General features: G+C 37.0%; 1 protein-coding gene across 1 annotated transcript in view; it reads right to left on the bottom strand.

Moving 5' to 3' along the window:
- LOC136348165 (uncharacterized) overlaps positions 1-24,271 on the bottom strand; it is a 56,012-nt gene that overhangs the window by 18,638 nt on the left and 13,103 nt on the right. Inside the window, exon 2 of the mRNA XM_066298821.1 lies at positions 6,448-6,504. Coding sequence (XP_066154918.1) covers positions 6,448-6,504 — 57 coding nt within the window. The remainder of the gene's footprint in view (positions 1-6,447; positions 6,505-24,271) is intronic.

Below are 24,271 nucleotides of genomic sequence, written 5' to 3'. Positions count from 1 at the left end.
CGAAAGTAGTTAAAAACAAGTTGTTATTGCCAAAAATCTGAATATTAGTGAAGTGTCACGTCGAAAATTATAGCTGTTTCTCGTTGTTGTGGCAGAAGTGTTATAAAGCCCAAAAGTGCAAGACGTTCCCGTAAAATTACCTTTGCAATTGATAAAGTGATAAAAAGAATTTCGCAAAAGGATCGTAAGAAAGCTCCGGATATTAATTAAGAAATTTCAGAGGAATGTCATCTTCGGTTCAGCGAAAGGACAGTGAGACGTCAACTATGCAGTACGGGGTTATTTGGAAGAGTTGATGTCAAGAAACTTCTATTATCAAAAGAAAAAAAACATTAAAGCCCGTTGTTGTACTGAATCTCTGAAAAATAGCGTACCGTTCTTCGGAGTGACGAAAGTCAATTTAAAATATTTAGATCGGTTGGTACACATAATGTGAGAGAGCCAGCAGGTGAAAGACACAACGTCAAGTACCAAGTACCAATGATTAAGCATGGAAGTGTCAGTGTCATGATTTGGGGTTGCTTTAGTCGGACAAGTAGTGGACCCATTGTGGAAGTACAAGAAAGAATGGACAAATTTCAAGACGGGGATATATAAGAGAATAATATGTTGACATATGCGGAGTACGAAATGCCTCTTCGTTGGAGATTCAAACAAGATAGTGTCCCAAAACAGACTTCGAAGTTAATAAAAAATCGGTTTTCTTCTAAAAGGGTGGATGTAATTGAATGGCCGTCGCGATCCCCCGATTTAAACCCAATTGGACATTTATGGGAAATCTTAGATAGCCGCATCCGTTTGAGAAACTTCCGTAACATGGCCGAACTATTTGAAATAATACTTGACGAATGGAAAAAAATTCTAAAGATGTGTATGTGAGTGTTGTTGATTCCATGCCCGGAAAATGTCAGGCGGTGATTAACTAGAAAGGACCTGGTACCAAAATTAAGTTTTTTTTTCTTATAATATTTTTTGTAAATAAAAATTTCTAAACTTTTGTCCGACACAAAAATGTGTTTTATTTATAAATAATTTTTGTTCAGAATTATTTTTGTTAACTATGCGTTTTAATAACCAATCTGACGAACGACTACAATTATATGACACCAATATCTTGATAACTTATCTTAAATTTCAACTGACTAAAAAATAAAAAAGTTCTAAAATTTTTGCCCGCCACTGTATATGCAGATGAAATGGAGGTTGTAGCAATATCCAAGATGAAAAAAAGCAGGAGGAAGTCAGAGCATTGGAAAACTGGTGTTGCAAATGGAGAATCGACGTAAATGCCGTCAAGTCACAGGAAGATGGAATGATAGTGAAGAATGAGGAAGCGCACGGATGTGACACAACAGCTTATCTATAAGTAGATATGGACACGAAGCTTACATGGCAGAAACATATCGAGAAAGTAGGATTAATGAGGACAAATCCATATCCCATAATTGGCGGGACATTTAAATTCCCAATGAAGGACAAGATCACACTTAGAATTGGAACCTGTTATCAAGAGAGTCATTTACCCGAGGCTGATATGTGCATCAGGAGGACGGTGATATGCAACCAACTGCTATCGAAAGAAGGTTCAGGCAATGAACAATATCGGTTTGAGGGCAATCTTGGATACATTGTATTTCAGTAATGGCTGTCATACGATGTCATCAGAAACATGATTTCTAGATGTTCCGAAGTGTCGCGGATCGTGCAAATGAGCTGATCAAGAGAGCAAAAGTACAAACTATGATACAAAAAATGCCCTTCCGCAAAAGAGGTCGCGATACCAACTGTTGGACAATGGGTAACTACCAGGAGACTGATCTATCTAGGACAAATAAGGACGTATAGACAGCGATCAATAATCTCCTGACAACCAATTCCTTCGGATTGAGGGAAGCTATTGCCAAAAATATGTATGAAGAGTAAAACTAATCCGATAAATAATATATGTACACTTACATTGTCGTTGAAGTATAAAATAAATAAAAGACATATTGAACAGTAACGTGATTATGAGAGAAAATATAGGGTGAGGCATTTCACATTATCATGCCTGAAGGAGTCAAATGCAAGCGAGTCACAAAAACCCAAAATGCTCGAAGGCCTCAAGAAACGAGGCTCGGAGAAGAAAAAGGAAAATAGAAAGAAAATAGTATTGATCTACGGAATATTTTATCCATTAATGAGTAATTAAGCAATTTTGAGAGTAGTAAATCTGAGAGAGCACCCTCAAACATGATCCAAGATCGAAGATGTCTAACTGAAAGGGACCTTGTCCAATTACTTCTTCGATTGAAAACAACTAACGCATAACATTCAATGCACTTTATAACCTTCCTGGAAAGTGCAGGCATGAAAGAAACTATAACTCTTATCCCTCAGTGAAAGTCTCAACTTTATGACCTACTCGAATATACCGCTTCGTACTGAACTGACCATATATAATGTCTACTCATTTCTACATTGCTCAACTACATTGTAAGGTTTTTTGCGGTAGCATCCCTCGTTTGTATACATGACACAATCCACCCCTTAAATTTGATACTTGTCGCCCAAAAACGGGTCCATTTATTTAACACCGCTCCACCCAATTTGCAGTTAGGACGACGATCCTGCAGATACCGGCTTAATAAACACGCCGGGGAGTTGGGGTTGAAACCACCCCCTTTTTATTAGCTGCTTGGAAAAAGATATTTGCAGCTATTTATTATATTTATCACGTGCTTTAAGAGACAAGTACAGATAGATGGAGTGCGTGCTACGGGGAAAACGGAGATACGTTTACACGCGATCCAGTAAGGGATGAATTTGATTAGGGCGAGGGAGGGCGAGGAGCGAAACGAGCACGCTTTCAACTAGAGAACTTTAAGATTAATTGAATGTAGAAAAAGTAACTAAATCCTCAATTAAAACACTATACGGGGCTAAATATAATTCTATGCCCTTTTAATTAATTTTCATCAGCGCGAAAGGTGAATTAAAGGGCTTAAACTTGGTGCTCGAAGTTAACCGCGTTGCGTTCAAAAAACAGGTTTTTGAAGAGCATAAAAACTTTTCTCATAAAGCGGGAAAGTTAATTTGAAGCTTTATCTGTTCTTTTATAAGTTTTCTGATGTAAAAATCCTTACGGCCAAAGCAAATTCTTGACGGGGCTGTAATGAAGGGGGCGCAATTTGCTGTTGATTGAGTCCTAAAAATCGGCAGCTGCAGGTGCTTGTACGAGAAGTATAGTGCGAACGCGTTCGATCAGATATTTCAGGAATGAGGATAAAGTGAAGGTGTTAACGTGTAAAGGCTGTAGGCAGTTAAGATTACGATGTGTGACGTATAATTATCTTGCAAAACGAGAGTTGTTTTCGATAAGCCATTTGGAGTACATGAGCAAATTTGACTCAGGTAATGCGGTATATATAGAATGGATCAATGATTTATATGAATTTTGAACGTCTTCGTGTACACCGTAAGTCATATTATAAAAATTAACGTGACTTCTTATACATTCTAGATGTCACCCAAACTAGTTTCACCAGTCTACAGCCCATATCATTGTATCACAATATTCTTTACGTTCCACGTTTCTTCCATTTCCATTCAATGCTTGCCAGATGAATGCATACTGCATCTCCCTCGAGGCATGTTATTATCATAATCCGAACTTTATTGATCCTAAACCCTGCTCTGCAATTCAATACAACATTTATGGGGAAAGGACAAAAAATTTGTCGCCTCTTAAGCCGACACCCATCGTTCGCAAAAGGCCTATTGTCGAAATTCCTTGATCCTCATCCCTTTTGTGACGCGACGTTTTTATCCCTTAACACCTGGGCCCTTCTAGTATATGTTTGCGATAAATAAGTTCGCTTTCTTCGGGCCTCCTGACAGGAAATTGATCCTATTAACCATGCAGATACAGGGATGTTCACTATACCGTAGTTTAAAAAATATCATCGAATCACTGCAAGTTTCTCCCGTAAGCCTAGCTATGATCTCTTAAGAAATGTGGGTTATAATCTCAGGTTTCGGATTACACAGTTTGGGGTGTGATAAGTGATCATCCTGTATATTAGGTGCTATTGTGCGAAATTTTACACAAATCGACCGAAAAATTTGAAACCGACCCAGGTGTTGTGGGCATTTTAGGACAAATTGAACCCAAATAACACCTTTTGTCTAGGAGCTCTTTTGTCCGAGGTGACAAATACGAAGCCTCCATGAATAGTTCAATTTCTAGGAAAATCGTCAAAGAATACAATCTAAATTCTCCCCCGTACAATATTTGTGTTGGTGACATGCTCGAATTCTATGTTCCTGGAAAGGGCCTTAAAAACGTGTCTAAATGTCAAATTTTCACCATTACAATACACGCAATGATCCATTTAAAGTCAATTTGTCGGGACACACTAAGTGATCGATGATCCAGAGCCTCGCGACTTTATCGGGACGCCTGTCCAGACTTTTCCATTCGACTTCCACAACTTTGAAGTTGAAGCACTCGTTTAACCGACGAAAATATGTATAAATCATTCCGGAGTTTCGTTTGCGGGATCCTATTTTCCAAGTTTTCCGTGCCCTCTGGCCGATTTACATTTCTCTTCGCTAATGGTCTTTGGGAAAATGTCTGTTTGCGGATGTTTCAATACATGTCAACCCAGTTCTGAGTCGCCTTATCTCGAGGAATGACCCATCAGGCTACCGAAATCGATAAGAATCTCCCCGATTCTTTGCCTAAGTGCCCATTGCGCACCGGAGAGTTTAATTGCTATCTACGGTCATTAATCTAATTGACGCTAATTCGCGAGCCCGCAAGGGATATTTCAGGTATATGTGGTGACCAATAAAAAAACTTGGAATATTTATTATCCTTGAGGCTATGTTGTGTTCTGTAGCACCCTGTGTATTTACACGTGGTTGAAGTGTTCGTGATATCCCAAACTCGTTATGACCCCAACGAATTTTCCAAGTTCTCCATCTCGTCTTCTTGCAGCAATTCAATTAAAATGCCGAATTGCCGCCACTAAATTTATGCCAAAGATCGCAAAGCTCTCTTAGAGACCCTGCATGGCCGTTTTTTCCACGCAGGTGGAATAATACAAAAAATACATTTACATCGATCGTTACATAAATCTCCCACGGTTGACAATCTCCTTTACGACCGAACTAAAAACTGCCATACAACCTGCAAGAACTGCGGGGGTGACCGAAATTGCAGGGGTTTAGATAGGTACGTGAAATAGCACACTTCCCTAAAACCATCGGGAATATAAAGTTGGAAGTCTGGAGATCAGCAGATACGGAAAGTTGTAAAAGCGACTTATTTCAGACTATATACACAGTTATAATTTCTTTGTACCGGCTGCAAAGTTGCGGTTTTACTGCCTTGGCATAGAACTTCATTTGAATTCCGATAAAAGTGCCCCTTTATTCGCTGTTATCTCGCGGTCCTATTAAAAGCCCTGATGATTCTCAAGAGCTAAAGCTTTCTGTAAAGGAAATTCGCTTTCTTGAATGAACATTTTTGTGGTATTTTTGTGTGCGTCTATTTCGCTTAATGAGACAATAAAAATTCCTTTAAGCAGAAGTCAATGAGATTGTTCAGTATTTTTAGTCGACTCGCAGAGTGAAGAATGCATTCGGACAAGAAAAATAGGTCGATAAATCATGGGAAACTTATATAGTTTTGAAGATTTCCGTGTCTCTAAAAGCATTTTACCGGAACTTCGAATGTCATAAATAATATTTCCAATTCCAATATCGCTGGCATCAGTTCTATCGTCCAGCAGCAGCTTTGATTTTTCTTTTACTTTTGTGTTCCATCTGCCGCTCGCAGGAAATTTGTTTCGGCAGTTTTATTGCTGTCTCTTATATCACGAAAGTTTCCTTCTTGGAGGTGTTTCAATCTGTACCGCCTTGATCAATTTACGCGATGCTTCAAGCACTCAAAGCATAGCTCCAATAATTGAGCTCTAACAAAGATATATGCGGTTTTTAATGCATTTAAAACTGCCAGAGGAACATGACTTATGGGCGCGCATAAACATTTTTAATGGCAGTAAATCTCTCCCTTAATTAGGTGTTGTTCCTACAACACTGTTTCAGGTTTTTCCTGAATCAACAGTTTTATTTAGAAATCGGGAAAAGGAACTTTCCGCATTCGGGATCATTACTGTCCGAGACATTGAATCCGGATATTTCTTCAGACAGATTCAGAAATATATAGAACTCTTTATATTGATAAATTCCGCTTTGCCGGCGGGTTCTATTTATCTTCGGTTATTATTTTCCGCCGATTTCGTATCGGTTTTTAAAATTGATGTTGTACCGATTCGGAAATTGTTTGAACACAGCAAGGGATTTCTTTCTCTTCGTGTAAAAAGAATCCATTCGGGTTTTTATTTATTTACTTTTAATTTCTTTCTGAGGGATATTTAAAATAAATTCTGTGTTACTTACCATGAAACAGTCCGGGCCCTGCAGGCATGAGTTTTTACGCAGATCGCCGTTTAGAAACTGTAAAACAAAATGAAATATTCAATATACCCTTCTCCTTGACGGATTGTAAGTAGTGCAAACAAAGAGCTACGAAATGATTAAATACCACCTTTCCTCAGTACATTTCAGAGAGAATTACCGACATGTTCGAAAGCAAGAAAATTAAAAGGAACAAGCATTAATACTCTTCTGCTGTACGCCTAATCGGCATATAGTATCTCTAATAGTGTTCCAGCTGTGTTGGCGCAATTTGTAGGCAGCCATATTATTAGCAACCTCTTAAGCATGCAAGATCTTGTCTTAATATTTTAAAATTCTCCCTGTCTCGTCCTAATTACTATTTCGCTTGATCTGTCACCGGTTTGACTCGATTCCATTAAACTATTTGCATGAATATACCATTTGGAAACGTGCATCTTAATCATTAAGTTACATGGAGACATAATGAAGTCCATTTGGGAGCTAATTTGACAACACACCCAAGGTAATCAAAGGGCCAGTAAATGAATGGTTCGGTAGTCCCCAACGATTTCTTTTGACACGACCTGTTCATTAGTGGAAAAGATAAGCGCAACCATAGACCGACTGCCTTCTATAAAAATACGATCTGGCCACGACAAAAGAGGGAAACGAATAATTTATTGCTCTTCAGTTGGTCCCTTGTCCCATCCACAAAGGCCTATTTATCAGCTTTATTTACCCGATCATCTCAAAACATATCTTTTAGGTGTTTTCTCCGAAATGGGGCGAAAAAATTCGGGTGCAAACTAGGAGGTCCGGGACCATATGCTGCCGACTAATATCAGGCAAATTTAGAAAAAATATACTTTCATTTTGACCCCTGACGAGCAAACTATTCCCACGCTATTTCTGTTAATAATAAATCATAGCATCATAAACCGCAAATAAGGGTCGTAAATAAAGGTCGAAAGGGTAAACCACCCTCGCGAGAGAGACGCTCGCGCTAAATCAGGAAATAACTGTGCGTCATCCTTTCAGGAATTTCTATGCGAAATCAAGTACTTAATTAAAAATGTTTTTATTTACTTTCTTTTGCTAAAATTTCCCTGTCTTCTTGTTTAACAAAACAGCACTGAATGCACTAATTTATAAAGTTAATTTTTTAAAAATCTTTGTAAGCTTTCTTAATTTACTCTGAAACGTAAAAGTTCCTGTTTTTATTATTTAAAAACAAAACATTCTGCAAGCATGACTCAAACAAACTTGAGTCGCTGTTGCTCAGTTATTTCGAATGCGACTCCCTGTGTATTATTCTCGATTCTATGACTTTACAAAATTTGCATATCTTATTTCATATAGGGGAGATTCGAAAATTATAAAAATAGCTCATGAGGTAAGTATCATTATTTTTCGTTTTAGAGGAAACATGTACAATGAAAAGTTGTTTAGAATTCAGAAATAAGCCCAACAGCGAAGTTTCAAGTTAATATTCCATAAATCTCTTTTTTGGATTTTTTTATGATACACCTCGTGTAGCAAATAAAACGAATTAATTTCATATGCCAGTTTCGTTTCGAAGAGGATTGAAAAATATAAATAATGTCATTTGTGCGGGGTAAATGACAAAAATCTTAAAAAGTATTTTATAGAAAGGAAACTTGAAATTTCATTGTTGGGCTTATCTTTTAATTCTGAACAATATCTCATAATACGTGTTTCCTCTAAAATTAAAAATAAAGAAATAATAATTTTTGGATGAGCTATTTTCATAATTTTCGAATTTCCCCATATAAAATGCGATATACAAATTTTGAAAACTGCGTTTTGAGTTGCAGGAATGCACTTTTAAAATTTGTATACAACTTTTACTAAGAACGATTTTTTTAAAATAAATTGAAATAGAAGAATATCCCATATGGTGCGTAATTTCGGAGGGTCACTGTATTTATTTTTTAGCAATTAGGGGAGTTCGAGGAAAATTGTGGAAAATTGTATTTTAAGTGACTCTAGAAGCATTATTGGATTATTTCAAACGAAACACCCTATATATTATTCAGCAGTTAAACTCCACATTTCACATACGTGCTATATACATAAATATGTCAGTATTAGTCCTCTGACACAATTGACAATAATTTTCAGTAAAATATAAACAAATTGAAACAGTGAATCTATTTAATATAATTCATTTAATACTTTATATAATCGTTTTTTATGGAAGATTAACAAACACATAAATTCGAAACTCAACGATTATTAGTTGACCAATAAGAGGAGTTACAAATTAATAAAAGAACATTTAAATGAAACATACATGGAGTGGACAGGAAATGCGCGCACTATTAAATGGCTTCCAAACAGTCCCGAACTCACACTATGCGACTTTTTTTTAGGGTCATGTTGAAAATATTACTTAGGCATCTCCCCGTAATTGCCTTAATGAATTAGAAATTCGTATTAAGGATGCGATAAGACAAGAGAAAAATAGTAGAGAAGTTTTAATAATTGCTTAATTTCGAATTTGTATACGTTCGTTAATGTGTTTTAACAAATTATTATATGAAGTGTCAAACGAATTATATTAAATAGTTTCACTGTGTCAAATTATTAAGTTCTTATTGAAAATTATTGACCATTACGGCAGAGAGCTAACCTTGACGTATTGATATAGAACATGTTTAAAATGAGAACATCTATTGAAAAATTCCAAAATGTAAACGTGCCTCATTTGGAAAAAAAATGAGGTTAGTTCAGGCTTGAAAAGCGACCGTAATAGGAAAAATCTAAAATAACGACATAAAACTTTGGAGAAAAACGTTTAACCTCGTTTTTGAATGACACCTTTATCCCAAGAAATAATGATTTTACAGTCGATTAAAAGCGTATCAAAATAAAATCAACGCATAATCTAAAATTCTATAGAGAACATACATATCTCATCTACTTCCTCCACGAAAGGCTTAGACGTAGCAAACTAAAATTAATAACGGCAATATTTTAGGGCTTATTATAGGGACTCGGGAGTGTTAATCCCTAAAAAGCATAGCCTCACGAACTTACCCTTAGTTCTCGGTTTGTATCGGATTATGTCCCCAAAAATGATTGATCAGTCAAGTGCGTGCTACTTAGACCTTTTGATGTTTAAGCAGGAAAGGGTGCTAAAGTTTCCCTTAATGCCATGTCTAAGTGGTCGAATTTTGATTGATTGATCGGCTAAATTATGACAGCTCCTATTACTTAATTTACTTATGATTAGACGCGTTAAGTTTGATTCAATTTAATGCGGGGTCATCTGTCTGTCTTAGCACTAATGGCCTTAGCACTGTAAATATCCATTCACCTCGGAGGCAAAGGCCATCTCTCACTAAAAATGCCTAAACATAAACGGTCCTTATCGCTGAAACGGCAACATTAAAATGATTGATACAGCAATGCGTTCTCGTCTATTGCTCCTTTTACGGCCGTTGTAAACTAATAAAGCCCTATAAAACCATTACTTATTTTATGTGTTTTTTAAAATGTTTTTTAAGACAATTAGCAACAGTGAAGTAATAAATTAGTCTTTGAAAGTACATAATTCCGGCATATAGTTGAGGACAATCCCTGAAAAAATCCCCATTGTAATATCCAAAAAAATCGACGAGTAAAGTCCATTGTTAATAATGCGAAAGCCTTATAATCACTATTATTCTTTCTGCCTATTTTACATTGAATGCCGTATATCTTGTGAAAACATGTTGGCGGCGAAAATCCGACATACATAAATCTTGGAGAAGCGGTGGACGCAGGTCGGCCCTGAAAAATTGGCAGGAGGGTTTTTAATTTACCGGACGAGGACGATAATGGATTATGAAGATTTGCGCATGCAAATCAAGCAGTCGTTATTTGTAAAAACGTCCAATTGATTTACAGCCTCAGTGTTTTAAAGACTTAATTTTTAAACGTATCCAAATTGGAGGCAGCTGCAATATGGACCATGTTGCATCTGCAACATGGTCCAATTTGTAGTTGCAAAACGATCCATATTGCAACTGTAACATATTTCTTTGGTAATCTTTGTCCCCTTTACTGAAATCTCAGCGATTTCTAGCAATTCGTGTTCATTTTTAGACGTGCCTTCGCCCTTGTATCGAGATTTGTAACCGTTCCAGGCTAGGTGGGTTCAATTTTCTACAAGTTCTTTTTTAGCTTCTTACTTTTAAGAATTTGAAATCTAAGTCAAATTATTATTAATTTTAGAGGATTATTCTTCCTTATGTGATTAATTTTATTATATGTGTATATACATTTTTGTCGCTACGTTGCTCCTTCCTGCAGCAGGCCGTGAAATTTGCTACGCTACCACAAACATCTACATACACGAAGAGAATAGTCCCTTAAGGCCACGCTATATATCAATAGTGATCTGACCTCAGGAGGAACACGAGACGACCTCAACCTCGACATCCTGCGAGACACCGCGCATTTCCATTTCAAATAACGAGCAGTGTATGCATGTTGCTTGTTTGTCTAATACCTGCCTGAGCCGGCCCGAGGGTAAACTTACTGTTTTCCGTCGCTATATTTAATATATATGTAAAGCAATTGCGCCCCAAGTGTCTTCAAGCAGGTCTTTAAATTTGAAACTAGGCGTGCATTTCTATGGAGGTTTTTCATTGATTCTTGGGGGTTGGTATGGGTCAATTTCCTGGGGCACCTGTTGCAAACCAACCAGGTAATAAAGTCCGGTAGATCGCAGCGGTCGATAAGGTCTGTTTGACGGTCTCGGACCGTTCGAAAATCATTTAAACCAACATTCTCGGACGCGTCATAAATCTAATTAACCCCGTCGAGGCCGAATCACCTGTCAGGTGCGGGTTGGACGTTAATAAGGCCCGGTTGGGCAACACTTTTATCATGGAAAAACTACAATTTTACGAGTTAATAAAACTCATTTCCTGTTAATCCCATGCAAGTAAACATCGACATATCGAATTTTAAATAGGTCGAAGAAAAATTTTACTTATAACCGCAAAAACTTCATCATTCTAACTTCATCAGATTCCAAAAGTTTCGGCTCATTAACATTTCTGTCTCGATACTCGTCGTAAATTCGGTAGTTTGGAATGGGTCGGTTTAATAGTCACATTAAACTTCAAATTGCTCGAAAACTGATAAAGATGGGCATAAGAAAGTGTTATAAGAAAATGTCCCTTGTGATTAATACATTCAAAAATATTCAATAATATGTAGCAAAAATAAAAATTGGAGGATGATCTCGTATGGACTGAAATTACGAGAAAATTGAATGAGATACAGCAAATTCGCCGAGGAAATATTCCCTCACCAGTGGAGGGTTCATAATATGCAATAATATACCGAGTGGCCTGTAGCGAAAAATAGAGCACGCAATACGTAAGAAGAACTAAGTTTGAAATTGATTCGAAGCATCGAAGGGAAATGGGCATAAAGATAAACTTAAAAGAATAATATTCAAAAAATATCTGCAAATTCTGGTTATAATTTGCACAAATAGTTTTTCACTGTTTAAGAAAGTGTAAATTTTGGTCACCTTGATCAAAACCACTTCAAATTGAAAGCAGCAAAACATACGAACCTCCTATAATGAATTCAATCCTATTACCATGTTAATCGAAAACGGGCACCTTTAAGAGGGTCCTGTTCTTGTACTGTTTTCTTTTAATAGATGCTTTGCCTTGTCCCGCTGAGAGGCAAAACCATTTGATTGCCATTATAATAAATAATAAATCGCATAAGAGCTCGTAAAGGGTCTTTGGTTTAGGTTAAAGTGAAACTCAATCAATAAAGAACCATAATTGAAACCAAAACCAGATCTTCGTGAATTAAAAATTGTTCTCTTCGAATTTTAGACTTTACCGCACAATTCGGCAATACTATCAAGTTTTAAAAAATACTGAAAAGTGCGTATAGAAAGTTTGAACTTTACCAACCATTTGGTAAAAATTAGAGCCATATTGAAAACAATTTGTAAAAACTTTCTGCATTAAAAAAATGACGTTACACCCCTGATTTTTCACCCAATTTGAAAGTCCACGGTTCATATACAAAATCTGAACGTTTCAAGATAAATTTGACAAAAAGCAGTATCGTACTTGAAGCAAAAGAATATTTTGTTAATTTTTATTAGTGCGTTAAAATATGCAAGCAACACCACTGATAATCATACTGAGTTTCGAAATCCGAAAGTTTAACTATAATTTGAAGTTGTTATGGCGATATGCTAATAATCAATGTCGTACTGAATGGATTTTGAAAAAGTTCAAATGGAATGGAACTTGAAAAGGTTTAAATGGAAAAAAAGCGTGAAATTTTTGCATTAAAACAATCACCACTAGTTAGTTTGACCAAGAGATGCGTAAAAGGAATTAATCGAATTTTGACTGTTAGGTGATTAATCTGAATTAAGACAGTACTGTGCCAAAAGGGGGACAAAAAAGAAAACATGAGTACTTTACGAAAAGGAATTAAAAAGGGAGATCAAAAGCGCGCTTTATTGGTTTCGAAAATTCGCTTTCGAATTAAAATAGCCCGCCACTGAGTTTTACCGAGTCCGATGGAATCACGTATGCACCGAAGCTCGAATTTCTATTTCACATTTCCGTTGAAAAGTTAAGAAATCAGTGGCGCCCCGAAAAACATTTGAAAAGAAATTTAAGAGGTGGAATTAAAAAAAAAGTTTCTACGACCTTAAAAATCTGCTTTCCTGGTTGTTATTGAGCTCGAAAGTTGGGAGTTTCTACGTCAGGGGCAACAGTAAGGAAACATCAGTGTCGCCCTGAACGACGAACGGAAACATGCTTGAATTTTCAAACCAAAATTCGGTTTTCAGATTCGTCGGTACATCCTTTTTTGTGAGAAGAGCTACGGCTAAAAAGGGCCATTAACCATTACAAATGTTGAGGAAATCTAAAGAAATATTACCATCGGTTGGATGTAATGGTTAGTTGCAATTGTCAGATAAAGAGTCCGCCATTTCCCGGTTGAATGGATCTGGCCGATTTAGCTGCCAACGCAAATGGCATGGCGATATAAAATACTGCAGCTATTTGACAATAAGTAGTCTATAGAACTATAATACACCCGACATATTTTCTCGGCATATTTTACGTTTGTGTAAGGTAGCAGCGAGCGCTCGAAATGCTTTATGTGCAGCGCAAAGTGACTTTGACATCGGTACTTTTCGAGATACTTAAAGCTACCGCAGATTAACTTGTTTCCATTGTCAGAGAGATCGTTTGTTGAACAATGGACTTCGAAAATGGAAAGCTCCCATTGTTGGAAAGGATCTCTTCCTGAAATTACTGCTAATTCTTTGCATTTTATGAGAAAACTTTTTCTAAAAATCGTCTTTACCCGATGTTTGGTCCAATAACTCTGGAACATCAGAGACAGGAGCACCATCATTTATCTCTTTCGAGCCGAGGGTTGGCAGGTCGCACGCAACGGGAATTTTAAAACTTCCAGTTTAATTTTGTCCCCTCACCTGTGATATTTCGCGCAAATTGAGTGAGAGAACGGAAAACGTTCCCGAGTAGATAGGAAGGTAGAAAATGGGATATTAAGGTTGTCGAGTTAGGAAAACTGGCAATTTATCACCTCTAAATCGAGTTTCGGGAGGGATGGAAACGGCTTTGTGTTTTGCGTGTGTGCTACATTTATTACCCTTAATTTATATGATTGTTTGTTTACGTCAGAGGGCTTCACCTTGCAGCGCCTCTTTGTAAGATTGTGAGCAACGCAACTGGAGCTACACGGAAGAAAGGAGATCTTGGAGAAACCTTAATGACTTAATTCTGTTACTATATCAATGCAACGACGGAATATTTGTTCATAAATTATTTCTCAACCAAAACAGATTGCTCCATAAGTTGAATGGACGTAAATTGCAATAGACATACGAGGATGGTGCCAGAAGTACCCGATCCGACACTTGAAAGGACAAACATTTGGAAAATATTACATTTTTTCTGCACAGTTTCCTTTGTCATTTACGCACCTTTCCCAGCGATATTTCGTTTATAGTAAGAAGCCTCGAATGTTCCAAAATAGATATCAACACGGGGTTCCATCATCATTGGCAAGACTCTTTTCAACGAGCCCTTTTTCCAAGATTGGAAATAGAAAATTATCTGAAAGGGCTAAATCTGGCGAATAAGGAGGACTAGGAAAAAGTTCGAAACAAAGTCGATTAATTTTGGCCGTCGCGATGATGGAAGTGTGGACTGGTGCATTATCTTGATGAAACAAGACTTCCTTTTTTGCCAAATGTGATCACTTTTTCTTAATTTATTCATTCAAACGCTGCAATAACTTTTTCCAATATCCTCCGTTCATTGTTTTTCCTTTAGAAAGATAATCAATAAAAATTATCCCACGTGCATCCCAGAAAACTGACGCCAGATGGAACGGTTTCCGCCTTCTTTGGAGCCGATTCTCCCCTTTGAGTCCATTGTTTTGACTGCTCTTTCGTCTCAGGTTGCTGATGAATGATGAACGTATGTTTCGTCCACACTTATGAATCGACGAAAAACTCGGCTTAATTGCTATAAAACTTTGCCAAACACTCTGTTGAAACATCTTCACGACGCTGTTTTTGTTCATCTTACTCACAGCTTTCTTATATATGGGGTGAATCTAAAGTAGGGGGTTTTCCTTTTAACACGACATAGGCATGAAAAAACTGGGAAACATTTTTTCGAAATCTTAAAAACAACCGAATTATGCGAGTATGAAGAAAATTAAAAAAAAAGGAAATTTTTCAAATAACAAATTTTTAGCAAGTTGATAGGTCGCCGTGAACTAATAAAATTGCGAGATCGCCAGACTTAAATCCATGTGATTGTCATCTGTGGGTTTATATGAAAAGTTTGGTGTTCACTACTGAAACTTAGACAGTGGCAGAGATGCGCAAACGGATAGAAATAATTCGAAGAAAAAGATCTCTTCTAACAGCATGTACAGAGTCGCGCATAAGGCGAACGACAATGATAATGTAAATGAAATCAACTGCGGCAATTTCGAACATCTTTCGTAGTCGGTCCTAGAGTGAATATTAATTAACAATTTTTTGTTATTTATTCAAACTTTTAGTAACGCACATTTCACTGGTTTTTGAGATTTCGAAAAAAGTTTAAATAATGTTTTTGCTTAGTTTTTTTTAGATATGTGTCGTGTTAAAAGAAGAGTCCCTACTTGAGGTTCACCCCGTATAATTGTTTGGTCAAAATGTGATGTAAAGTACTTTTTGAAATGCCTATCATGTCTGCTAACTCGCGCAATTTTAGCCGACGAGCTTCCAGTACAGTTTTGTGGATTTTCACCACAACTTCTGGAGTGGTCACATTATTGCGTTGACCACTGCGGAGTTCGTCTTGGCAGCTCGTATGACCGTGTTTAAACTTTGCCACCCGATATTTTACAGTTGTTAACGAGTCTCCCCAGAGTAGAATCTAGCTATGATTTGATGTTGGAGGGACTAAGACCTTTCAAATGAAATTACTGAATTATCTATCGATGTCTAACTTTTTCCACGTTGACAACATCTCTAAAAGTGTTCACTGAAAACGGCTCCAAAACAACCACAAATCAACTTAGCACCCTAAACCTTGCAAATAAGCTATTTAAGGTTAGGTCTTCGTAATATAAGCACATTTTTAACAAAAAAATCTCCATGTATACGTCAGGTCGGGTACTTCTGGAACTGCCCTCGTAGGTAAAGTTAATGGTTCAATGGAGTATATGGACTAGAAGGTACAGGAACATGTCTGCTTAAAAGCTCTGTTCGTTTAGCGGAACTGTCGTTAGCTTTTCTTCTATTTACCTTCATTCCCATTAAACTTTCCCATTCTTTACTATTCTTGTCTGGATATTTCACAGCAGGTAGCTGTGACAAAGCTGCTATGGACATCCTCAGTTCGTCCTTGAAATGGGAGAAACTTTGAGCGTCTTCTCATTAGCCTGACTCGATGTCTGCTAGTTGCTGTCTCTAGTTCCACCTTTTTTTCCTTTCAGTTTTTCCAGGCAACACTCTCATGTGCATATGTCTGCATATGTGTGTACTTCCTTGGTACGCACATATGTTTGATAATGCCGATAAGTAAAAAGACGTCGCGGAGAAATGGTCTGGTTCTAGTTGAACGCCCTATTCCTTTTGACTAATAATAATTATTATTGTTGCCATTAATTTTTTCTATATGGAAAAAAATTGATTCCAAATGGGGGATTCCTATAATTAGCCTCGTCGATATCTTGGGAATCAGTGGAGCACCTGCCATATACATCGAAATAATGGGTCTTTCATTTAGCGTGTCAGAACTTTAAGCTCAAAGAATAACATAGCTCTGAATTGTAAATGTTAAATCTCGAAAGCAATAGGCTCAGTACATTAAGTCAATTTAACACTGAGACATATTACGATTCAATCGCGAATAGCAATAATTCGTATTTATCATAAAAATATTTGCTCAATTAGTTGGAGTACAAGAAGTTTATTAAGCAATATCGACCTATGAATCTTTATCGTTCAGCTAGGAAGTTTGAACAAACTGGCTCAATTGCAGATAAGTCAATAATCCTACGTCTACGGGGTGCCAGATAGCAAGTCAATATTGCTGCGGTAAGCCGCAGCGTAACCGATGAACCAAACCTCTTAATATCACGTCGTTCTCAAGAACTCGGCTTATCTCAAACGACAATGTAGAGGATCTTGCGTAAAGTCTTCATCTGAAGGATTATTAAGTTCGAGTCACTCAGGAACTGAAGCCAGACGATCATGGTTTGAGTCGAAATTTTGGCAGATTGGGCTCTCCTAACCACTTGGAAGACGATTCATATTTTGCAGACAAAATGTTGCTTTTCAATAAAGCCGATTTTCAGCTCGATGAGCAATGCTCTAGGATTTCAAGTGAGGAAAATAGTCAGGTAATTCGAGATGTGCCTCGTTATCCCAAGAAGGTGACCGTTCGTCGCGATCTTCGGTCTCAATGTGTCATGGGACCTTTTTTTTTAAGATGATGATGGAAATCGAGTTACTGTAAATGGTGAATATTACGGGAATATCACGAGAGGATATTTTTGGTCTGAACTAGAAAATGTCGATATGAACAATGTTTTCTTTCCGCAAGGAGGTGCGACGTGTCACACGTTCGGTCAGACAACAATTTTACCTCAACAACAGTTAACTGGACGCGTGATTTTGAAGAATGCTAGTGTCCATCGCTCATTAACGTCAGGCAATATCACACCTTTGGACTTTTACGTGTAGAGTTATGCGAAATCCTTAATTTCCAAAAGGAAGCCACAGACAGTTCCCTATCTAAAATAGAACATTCAACACACTATTCAAAGTATAGCTCGCGACATGTGCGAAGGAGTCATCGCAAATTGGCCATCCAGGATGCAGTAAAGTAAAGTTATAGAGGACAGTTAAATAACCTGATTTTGAAAGAAAATAGCATTGATTACTTCGGAATATAAAGTGAAGATTAACGCGTTTACACTGTTAGTTATTATCGTGTTTACAACATTTTCAAGTTCTAACACGCAACGTGGAAGACCCTTTGATTAATGGTGTCAATGAGCTCTATAGAGCATATGAAAATCACCAATGAGATACCCGCGTTTTGCCACTTTTGTAGCGAAACAATATGCGGAGCGAATATACGAGGGTACTCCCAGAAATACCCGACAATATATACAGATGCCGATTTTTTTGTTAAAAATTTGCTTATATTACAAAAACCTAACATTAAAAAGTTTATGTTTAAAGTTCGAGGGCTCTACGCCGATTTGTGTTTGTTTTTGAGCAGCTTTTAATGGACGCTTTTAGAGATTTCGCCAACATGAAAAAAATTGATAATCGATGCGTGATTAAATAATTTAATTTGAAAGCGCTAAGTCCATCCAACATCAAAGCGGAGGTCAATCACAATCCAGATTTGACCACTCCAGAAATTGCGGTAACAATCCACAAAACTATGCTGGAAGATAGGCGTTTCAAAAGGTACTGTACATTGTATTTGGACCCAACAATTAGATATTAAAACTTTGCGTAATTTTTATTAACTATCTCCCTAGAACAAAAACACTATACGAAGATAATTATATACATTTTTTACGGTGTTTTAACGAGAAAATCAGGAAAAAGCGACCGCATTTGCCGCAAAAGAAAGCCTTCTTTCATCAAGAGAACACACCAATCCACACTTTTGTCACCGCTACAGCCAAAATCAATCAACTTGGTTCCGAACTTTTTCCTTACCCACCCGATTCGTCAGATTTAGGCCCATTAGATTATTGTCTATTTCCAAACAGGAAAAATGGCTCGGTGGAAGGAGATTTGCTAATAACGAAGAGATGGAGTCCGAGATTGATTCCTATTTTGAAACATTCGAAGATTCTTCACAGAACATCGCTGGGAAAAGTGTGTCAATCTCATAGAAGACGATGTTGGTCAATAATGTGATTTTTTCAATTTTTTTTTTCTTTAAGTGTTACGTCAAGTACTTATGTGACCATCCCCGTATTAAAACTGGTGTGGCAACACGTTCTTAAACTTCTTAAGAGAGTTTGCAAACAAAATTTTCAGTTCGGCATCGATTCCTCTTTGTATTGCCCCAATTAATCGCCATTTCATTTTCGCAACTCTGCTTTATTACATAACGCAATCCTACTACAACCGGAGGAAATGCGACAGATGCGCTGCAAATGATCTGCCAAAGCATCCATAATGTATCAGTGAATCGCCCGAAAGGGCCCCCCAAATTTGCAAATGTACCTTTGGGGCGAGTAGCTAAAATATGCAAACAAAATATGCCTTTGGGGGCCGGCAAAGGGTCCGGGTATTAACATTTGCTCTTCCGAGAGTCCTTTGATTCTCGCCTCATTTGCATTAGGTGTGTGTGTGTGTTAATTTTTCGGTTACTTTGATGAGACTTGGAGAAAACTGCATAGAGTGGATAAAATTCGCGCTTTGTAGCACTTGATCCTTTTCGAATATCACTTGCACCTCCTTTATTTCATCGCATCTCGTCGTATCGTTAAGCTTAACGATCTGGGTCTCCGATACACCGACGTACAAATGGAGGTCGGGAACGTTTTCGAAAGAACCTTTCAAACATAAAAGGATGAGAGTTCGAAACTGTAATGTGCTCTGCTTGATACAATATCGCATTGTTTGCTTTGACAGGGGGTTTTCGACGCCACCTCGCATTAAAAACGCGGTCTTCGTGTGGTGCCAGTACCAGCTGCTAAACTAACTGTAAATCTGAAGTTAATGGAGCAAACCTACGGAACAATTAAATGCTCCGTGCTTCCCACAACGTTTCCTCCTGCACGACATACGGTGTCATCCGATATGACCATCATAGATGGTCAGAAAGACGTTGATTGCCGCACTAATGGCTCCCCATGCCTTGTTCGCGAACACCAAGTCTTAATGAACACACGCCATTCTCGAGATAATACGCCATTTATCTGCACTTTTTTATTACACACTCGAAGAAAAGATGGTTAGATTCATCTTCATCATTCTTCAATATCATCTAATTTTTCTAACTTTGATTACCATCCTTGAAAAAGTTGGTGATATCTTCCACGGGAGATGCCAATGATTTATAGTGTAATTTATTTCTCTCAGTGTGTCTAGAGGAACATGTTTAATTACAGAGCTGCACTGAAATCGTGACTATTGAAGCTAAATTCGACCAAGCAATCTGCCATAGAATCACGCTTTAGTTGTGTTAACGGCATTGCTGAGGCTTGAGGAAATTTTAAAAGTTGCGCTAATAGAGGAGTGCAATTATTGTCTTCTCTATGCAGTGGTGGAGATCCAGACGGGTAGTACGGTGCTGTGCCTTTGAGGCCATATACTCCTAAACGCGCCATTTCTTTAAATTATAGAAATTATTTAAATAAAAATTGCTGGTTCCCGAAACATTATGATACGTTAAAAAAACTCATGCTACACGCTGTGCAATTTGAAAAACACCCATTCGAAGCCAATAAACCACACACACGAATTACGCCACGGATATTTGTGAAGTATGGTATTAACGGCAGGGGCGTACTGGACGCAACTTGAAGCGTCGGTCGAGACAAAAATTCAAATGAAAAACTGTTAATAAAAAAAAATCGCATTTGAAAGCACGATAAAAGCAACAAGGTACAGAGTTCAGTATTCAGATACAAACAAGCAACAGAAAAGCAGTGAAAAAGGAAGATACATTAATTCGTGAAAGATCTTAAAAAGCTGTGATGCGCCAAATGATTTAGTGCATAGTCAGTGCTGTAAAGAATTTTTATCATTTGAGGAAATTTACATTTAACTACGATAAAAGCGATGGCAAATATGCGAAATAACCAGAATCGCATGAAGTATAGACAGGAGACATTATTTTGGAATTTTTGCTCGATTCTAAAACAGTATGATACGCCAATGACGTATTGCATATTGAGAAATGTACGCAAGTCCGGGCTCACGCGAAATTCGCAAAAGCCATGGATTTTTAGGTTTACTTGCTTATTTTGAATTACATATTAATTCTGTATCTAAGAAATAAACAAAAAACCTGGTAAAACGGACAGGAACAGAAAAAAAAGAAAGTATCATAATTCCAGAAAGGTCATCGGAAATTTAGTAGCACCATATGTCGAATATCTCGAAAACTGCCAAAGATTTTTTTTCAATTGCATTCCTCCCCATATTCATTACCAATCCCTCACTAAAAATGATTAAATACATGAGAAATGGTTCAAATACCTGCGTTCTATATTTTTAACACAACCACTAGCCTAAAGAGGGGCTCTAAATTCACCTCCATGAACCTACGAATATGAGTCTTCGAACCAAACATAGCCAGATATCCAGATAACTAATGCCAGTACAACCATCCCCATTAATCGAAAACAAAGGAAAACATTGCAATGCAAGGCGACCATAATTAGTCATTGCCTCATGAGCTATTTTAACCCTAAACCCACGGGTGGTCCCTTATACCAGATGTCACTTATTAAAAACGTTTCAGCAGTTTTTCAGCTACATCATTTTGCCTCATTAGTTGCAACTACTTCAACTATATCTGCGCTAAAAACTGGGGTGGTCCCATCCAGGATCCAGAAATAACCGCCAGCTAAGCCGTGCCAGATCAGATGGAGCATCCAGACCGTTACATTCATGCTGGAATCAAATTAATGGGTTTTTTGTTGGCAACGGGTGTTCGTTAGATACATACTAAAAAGATGGTACAAATTTAGATCGGATGGGCGGGGTCTGGGTCTCAGAGCCGGCCCATTCGTTTCTAATTTGACGTGATGTATGTGGAGGTGTGGAGGATTTATGTTTGTTGAAATTGTATTATTTCAAACAACCATCTCGGGTGTTTTGTTGAGTTTATTAAGTCGATGATTGTAACAACAAGGCTGGAAAATGATGTCATTCTAAAATTATTTTGCTATCCAATATCAGTCACAGAATTCACAAATAATAAAATACAAATGTATTCAAATAAGCCCTGTTTGGGCTTATTTGAATATCGTCCCTTGCAAATTTGCAAATATGTATCTTTAGGATTATAGCCGAAACGTAAACAAAGTTACCATTCCCTTAATGGCATTTAAAGCTACAACATCCCGTAATGAAAGATTTGCTCCCTTATTGAAAAATGTTAATATCTAAGCCTAATGGCTTTTTCTTGTTTTTTCTAGGACATTCTGCCATTAAAGCTGAGATGCCTGATGAGATTTATAGCTTTGAAAACCCTCTTAAACCATCAAAAAACCCATCCAAGCACATCCGATTGGGGTTCATAATCATAGTACCAACAGACTTGTTCTTTTGACATCTGGCCCCTATTTATGACTCAAACGGGTGCCTAAATTATATTTAACATGGTCAGTTACTCTTGTTCAAGGAATTCCTCGGGGATTTGGGATTTTCACCAGTGGGAAGGGGGATGTTTAATGGCAATTTGTATTAGAGAGTTTTTGCATTGAGATTCGGTGGTTTTGTCTAATCCCAATAATTTGAGTTGTGACGTACTTGTCCTCAAATAAACTCATTCATTTCTGGCCAGTGTTGGTTGACGATTCTGCAGACATGTTGAAGTTAATCATGAAACGAGAAATGCCGTATGCGAGTATAAAAAAAATGTGCAATGATAGTTCGAAAACTGTTATAATACACGAATGGGGTGGATACATTGATGGAATAAATCAGAGGGTGAATCTCAATAGTCCATAAATATCTATTTATTTTGAAAATGTGGTATTGTAGGAAACATAAATAGCGGAGTGAAGCTCATTCAAACTTGGTTTATTTTAATTTTTATTAGTTGTTTAATATTTAAAGGATTATTACTAGAAGTAACTTCGGTATTTTCAGCATGCTTACATCTACATTCTTTAACCGATCAGAACGCGGCGACGAAAACGGAAGGTGTGGTTTATTTTGTTACAATTGTTATTAACCCATCAGAATTTTTGACAATGAAGTCACACCTTTACGTTGACCAATAGGAATCCCTGACAATGAAAAAGGGAGGTTTGGTTTTGTTTTCCTCCACCTTTTATTATATACAAAATAAAAGAGGCAAATGAACAGAAACCAGACATTCTGGACCTTCGGGGACAAAAGGGGCATGATTTTTCCCGTTCGAACTTTCATTAACGAAATAAAATATTGACAAAAAAAGTTACATCTCTATACAGAGTTTGCCTTTGGGAGCTGGCATAATCTATCTATGGAAAATTACAAGTTTAACGTATTTTTAGAGTTTGTATTTTTTGTGGAAAAATCCTGGCAACCTAAAAAAATCAAAACAATCAATCAAAATAGAAATTTAGATACTTGATCGTGTAAAGTTATGCTGATACATATCGGTTATGTACACAGTACGAAATGGTTGATAATTTTTTTTTATTTACTCAAGACGTATTAATTTTTAATACTTATAATGTGTATCGTATTTGTTTGTTTTTATTTCCTAATCTTATGGTGAAAAAATAATTCTAGAGTGTCATTTTGAAAAGAGAGTTTTTTGAGTTTAAAAATTCTAAATTTCAATTCCAATTTGTTTAAAATTTTTTTTTAATATGTTCCTTCATTCTTTATTGGTTTATAAAAATTTGCTAATTTTCTAGTAATTTAAAATCTATTTAATAAATTTATGTTAAATCGTTTTGTAGATAATTGAGTTTCAATAAAGCTTCACAAATGTACGGAAAAGTAACAATCAAAATAATTAAAAAAAGAATTGAGAATCCGTACTATATTGCATTATAAAACTTATAATTATTTTCGACAAAAACCCCGTTTTCATTAAAAAACTGCCATATTCTACTTAAAAAACTGAAATAAGGGTCAGTTTCCAATTTGACCGGAAGGCATATTAGGTAGAAGATAGTTTTGCAATGTCAAGTTTTTTCGCAAGACAAAAATACAAACTTCGAACGTACATTAAACTTGCAATTTTCCGTATACGGATCGTTCCAGCACCCAAAGACGCACTCTGTATTAAGTGAGTCTCCGACATTGGAGAAAACCTGGACGACGTGCCTTTATTTGACTCCATATTTCACTGTATCACGAACCAATCCGGATCTTGATAATTTAAAAACCATCCCCCAAAGAGGACAATGGAAGAAAAGTTTAACACATATATTGAAATTCAATATCCCGAGCTGTATTGAACGCATCAATTTATCTCAATTGTTTTCCACATGTTTTCCCGTTTAATTATGCAGGTTTGACTACGCTCTATTCCAATGTCGTCACGGGTGATTCTGCCCCAAATTTTTATTCTTCTGT

This window comes from Euwallacea fornicatus, chromosome 1, assembly GCF_040115645.1.
Source record: "Euwallacea fornicatus isolate EFF26 chromosome 1, ASM4011564v1, whole genome shotgun sequence".
Classification (NCBI taxonomy): domain Eukaryota; kingdom Metazoa; phylum Arthropoda; class Insecta; order Coleoptera; family Curculionidae; genus Euwallacea; species Euwallacea fornicatus.
This window is presented reverse-complemented; position numbering and strand designations above follow the sequence as displayed.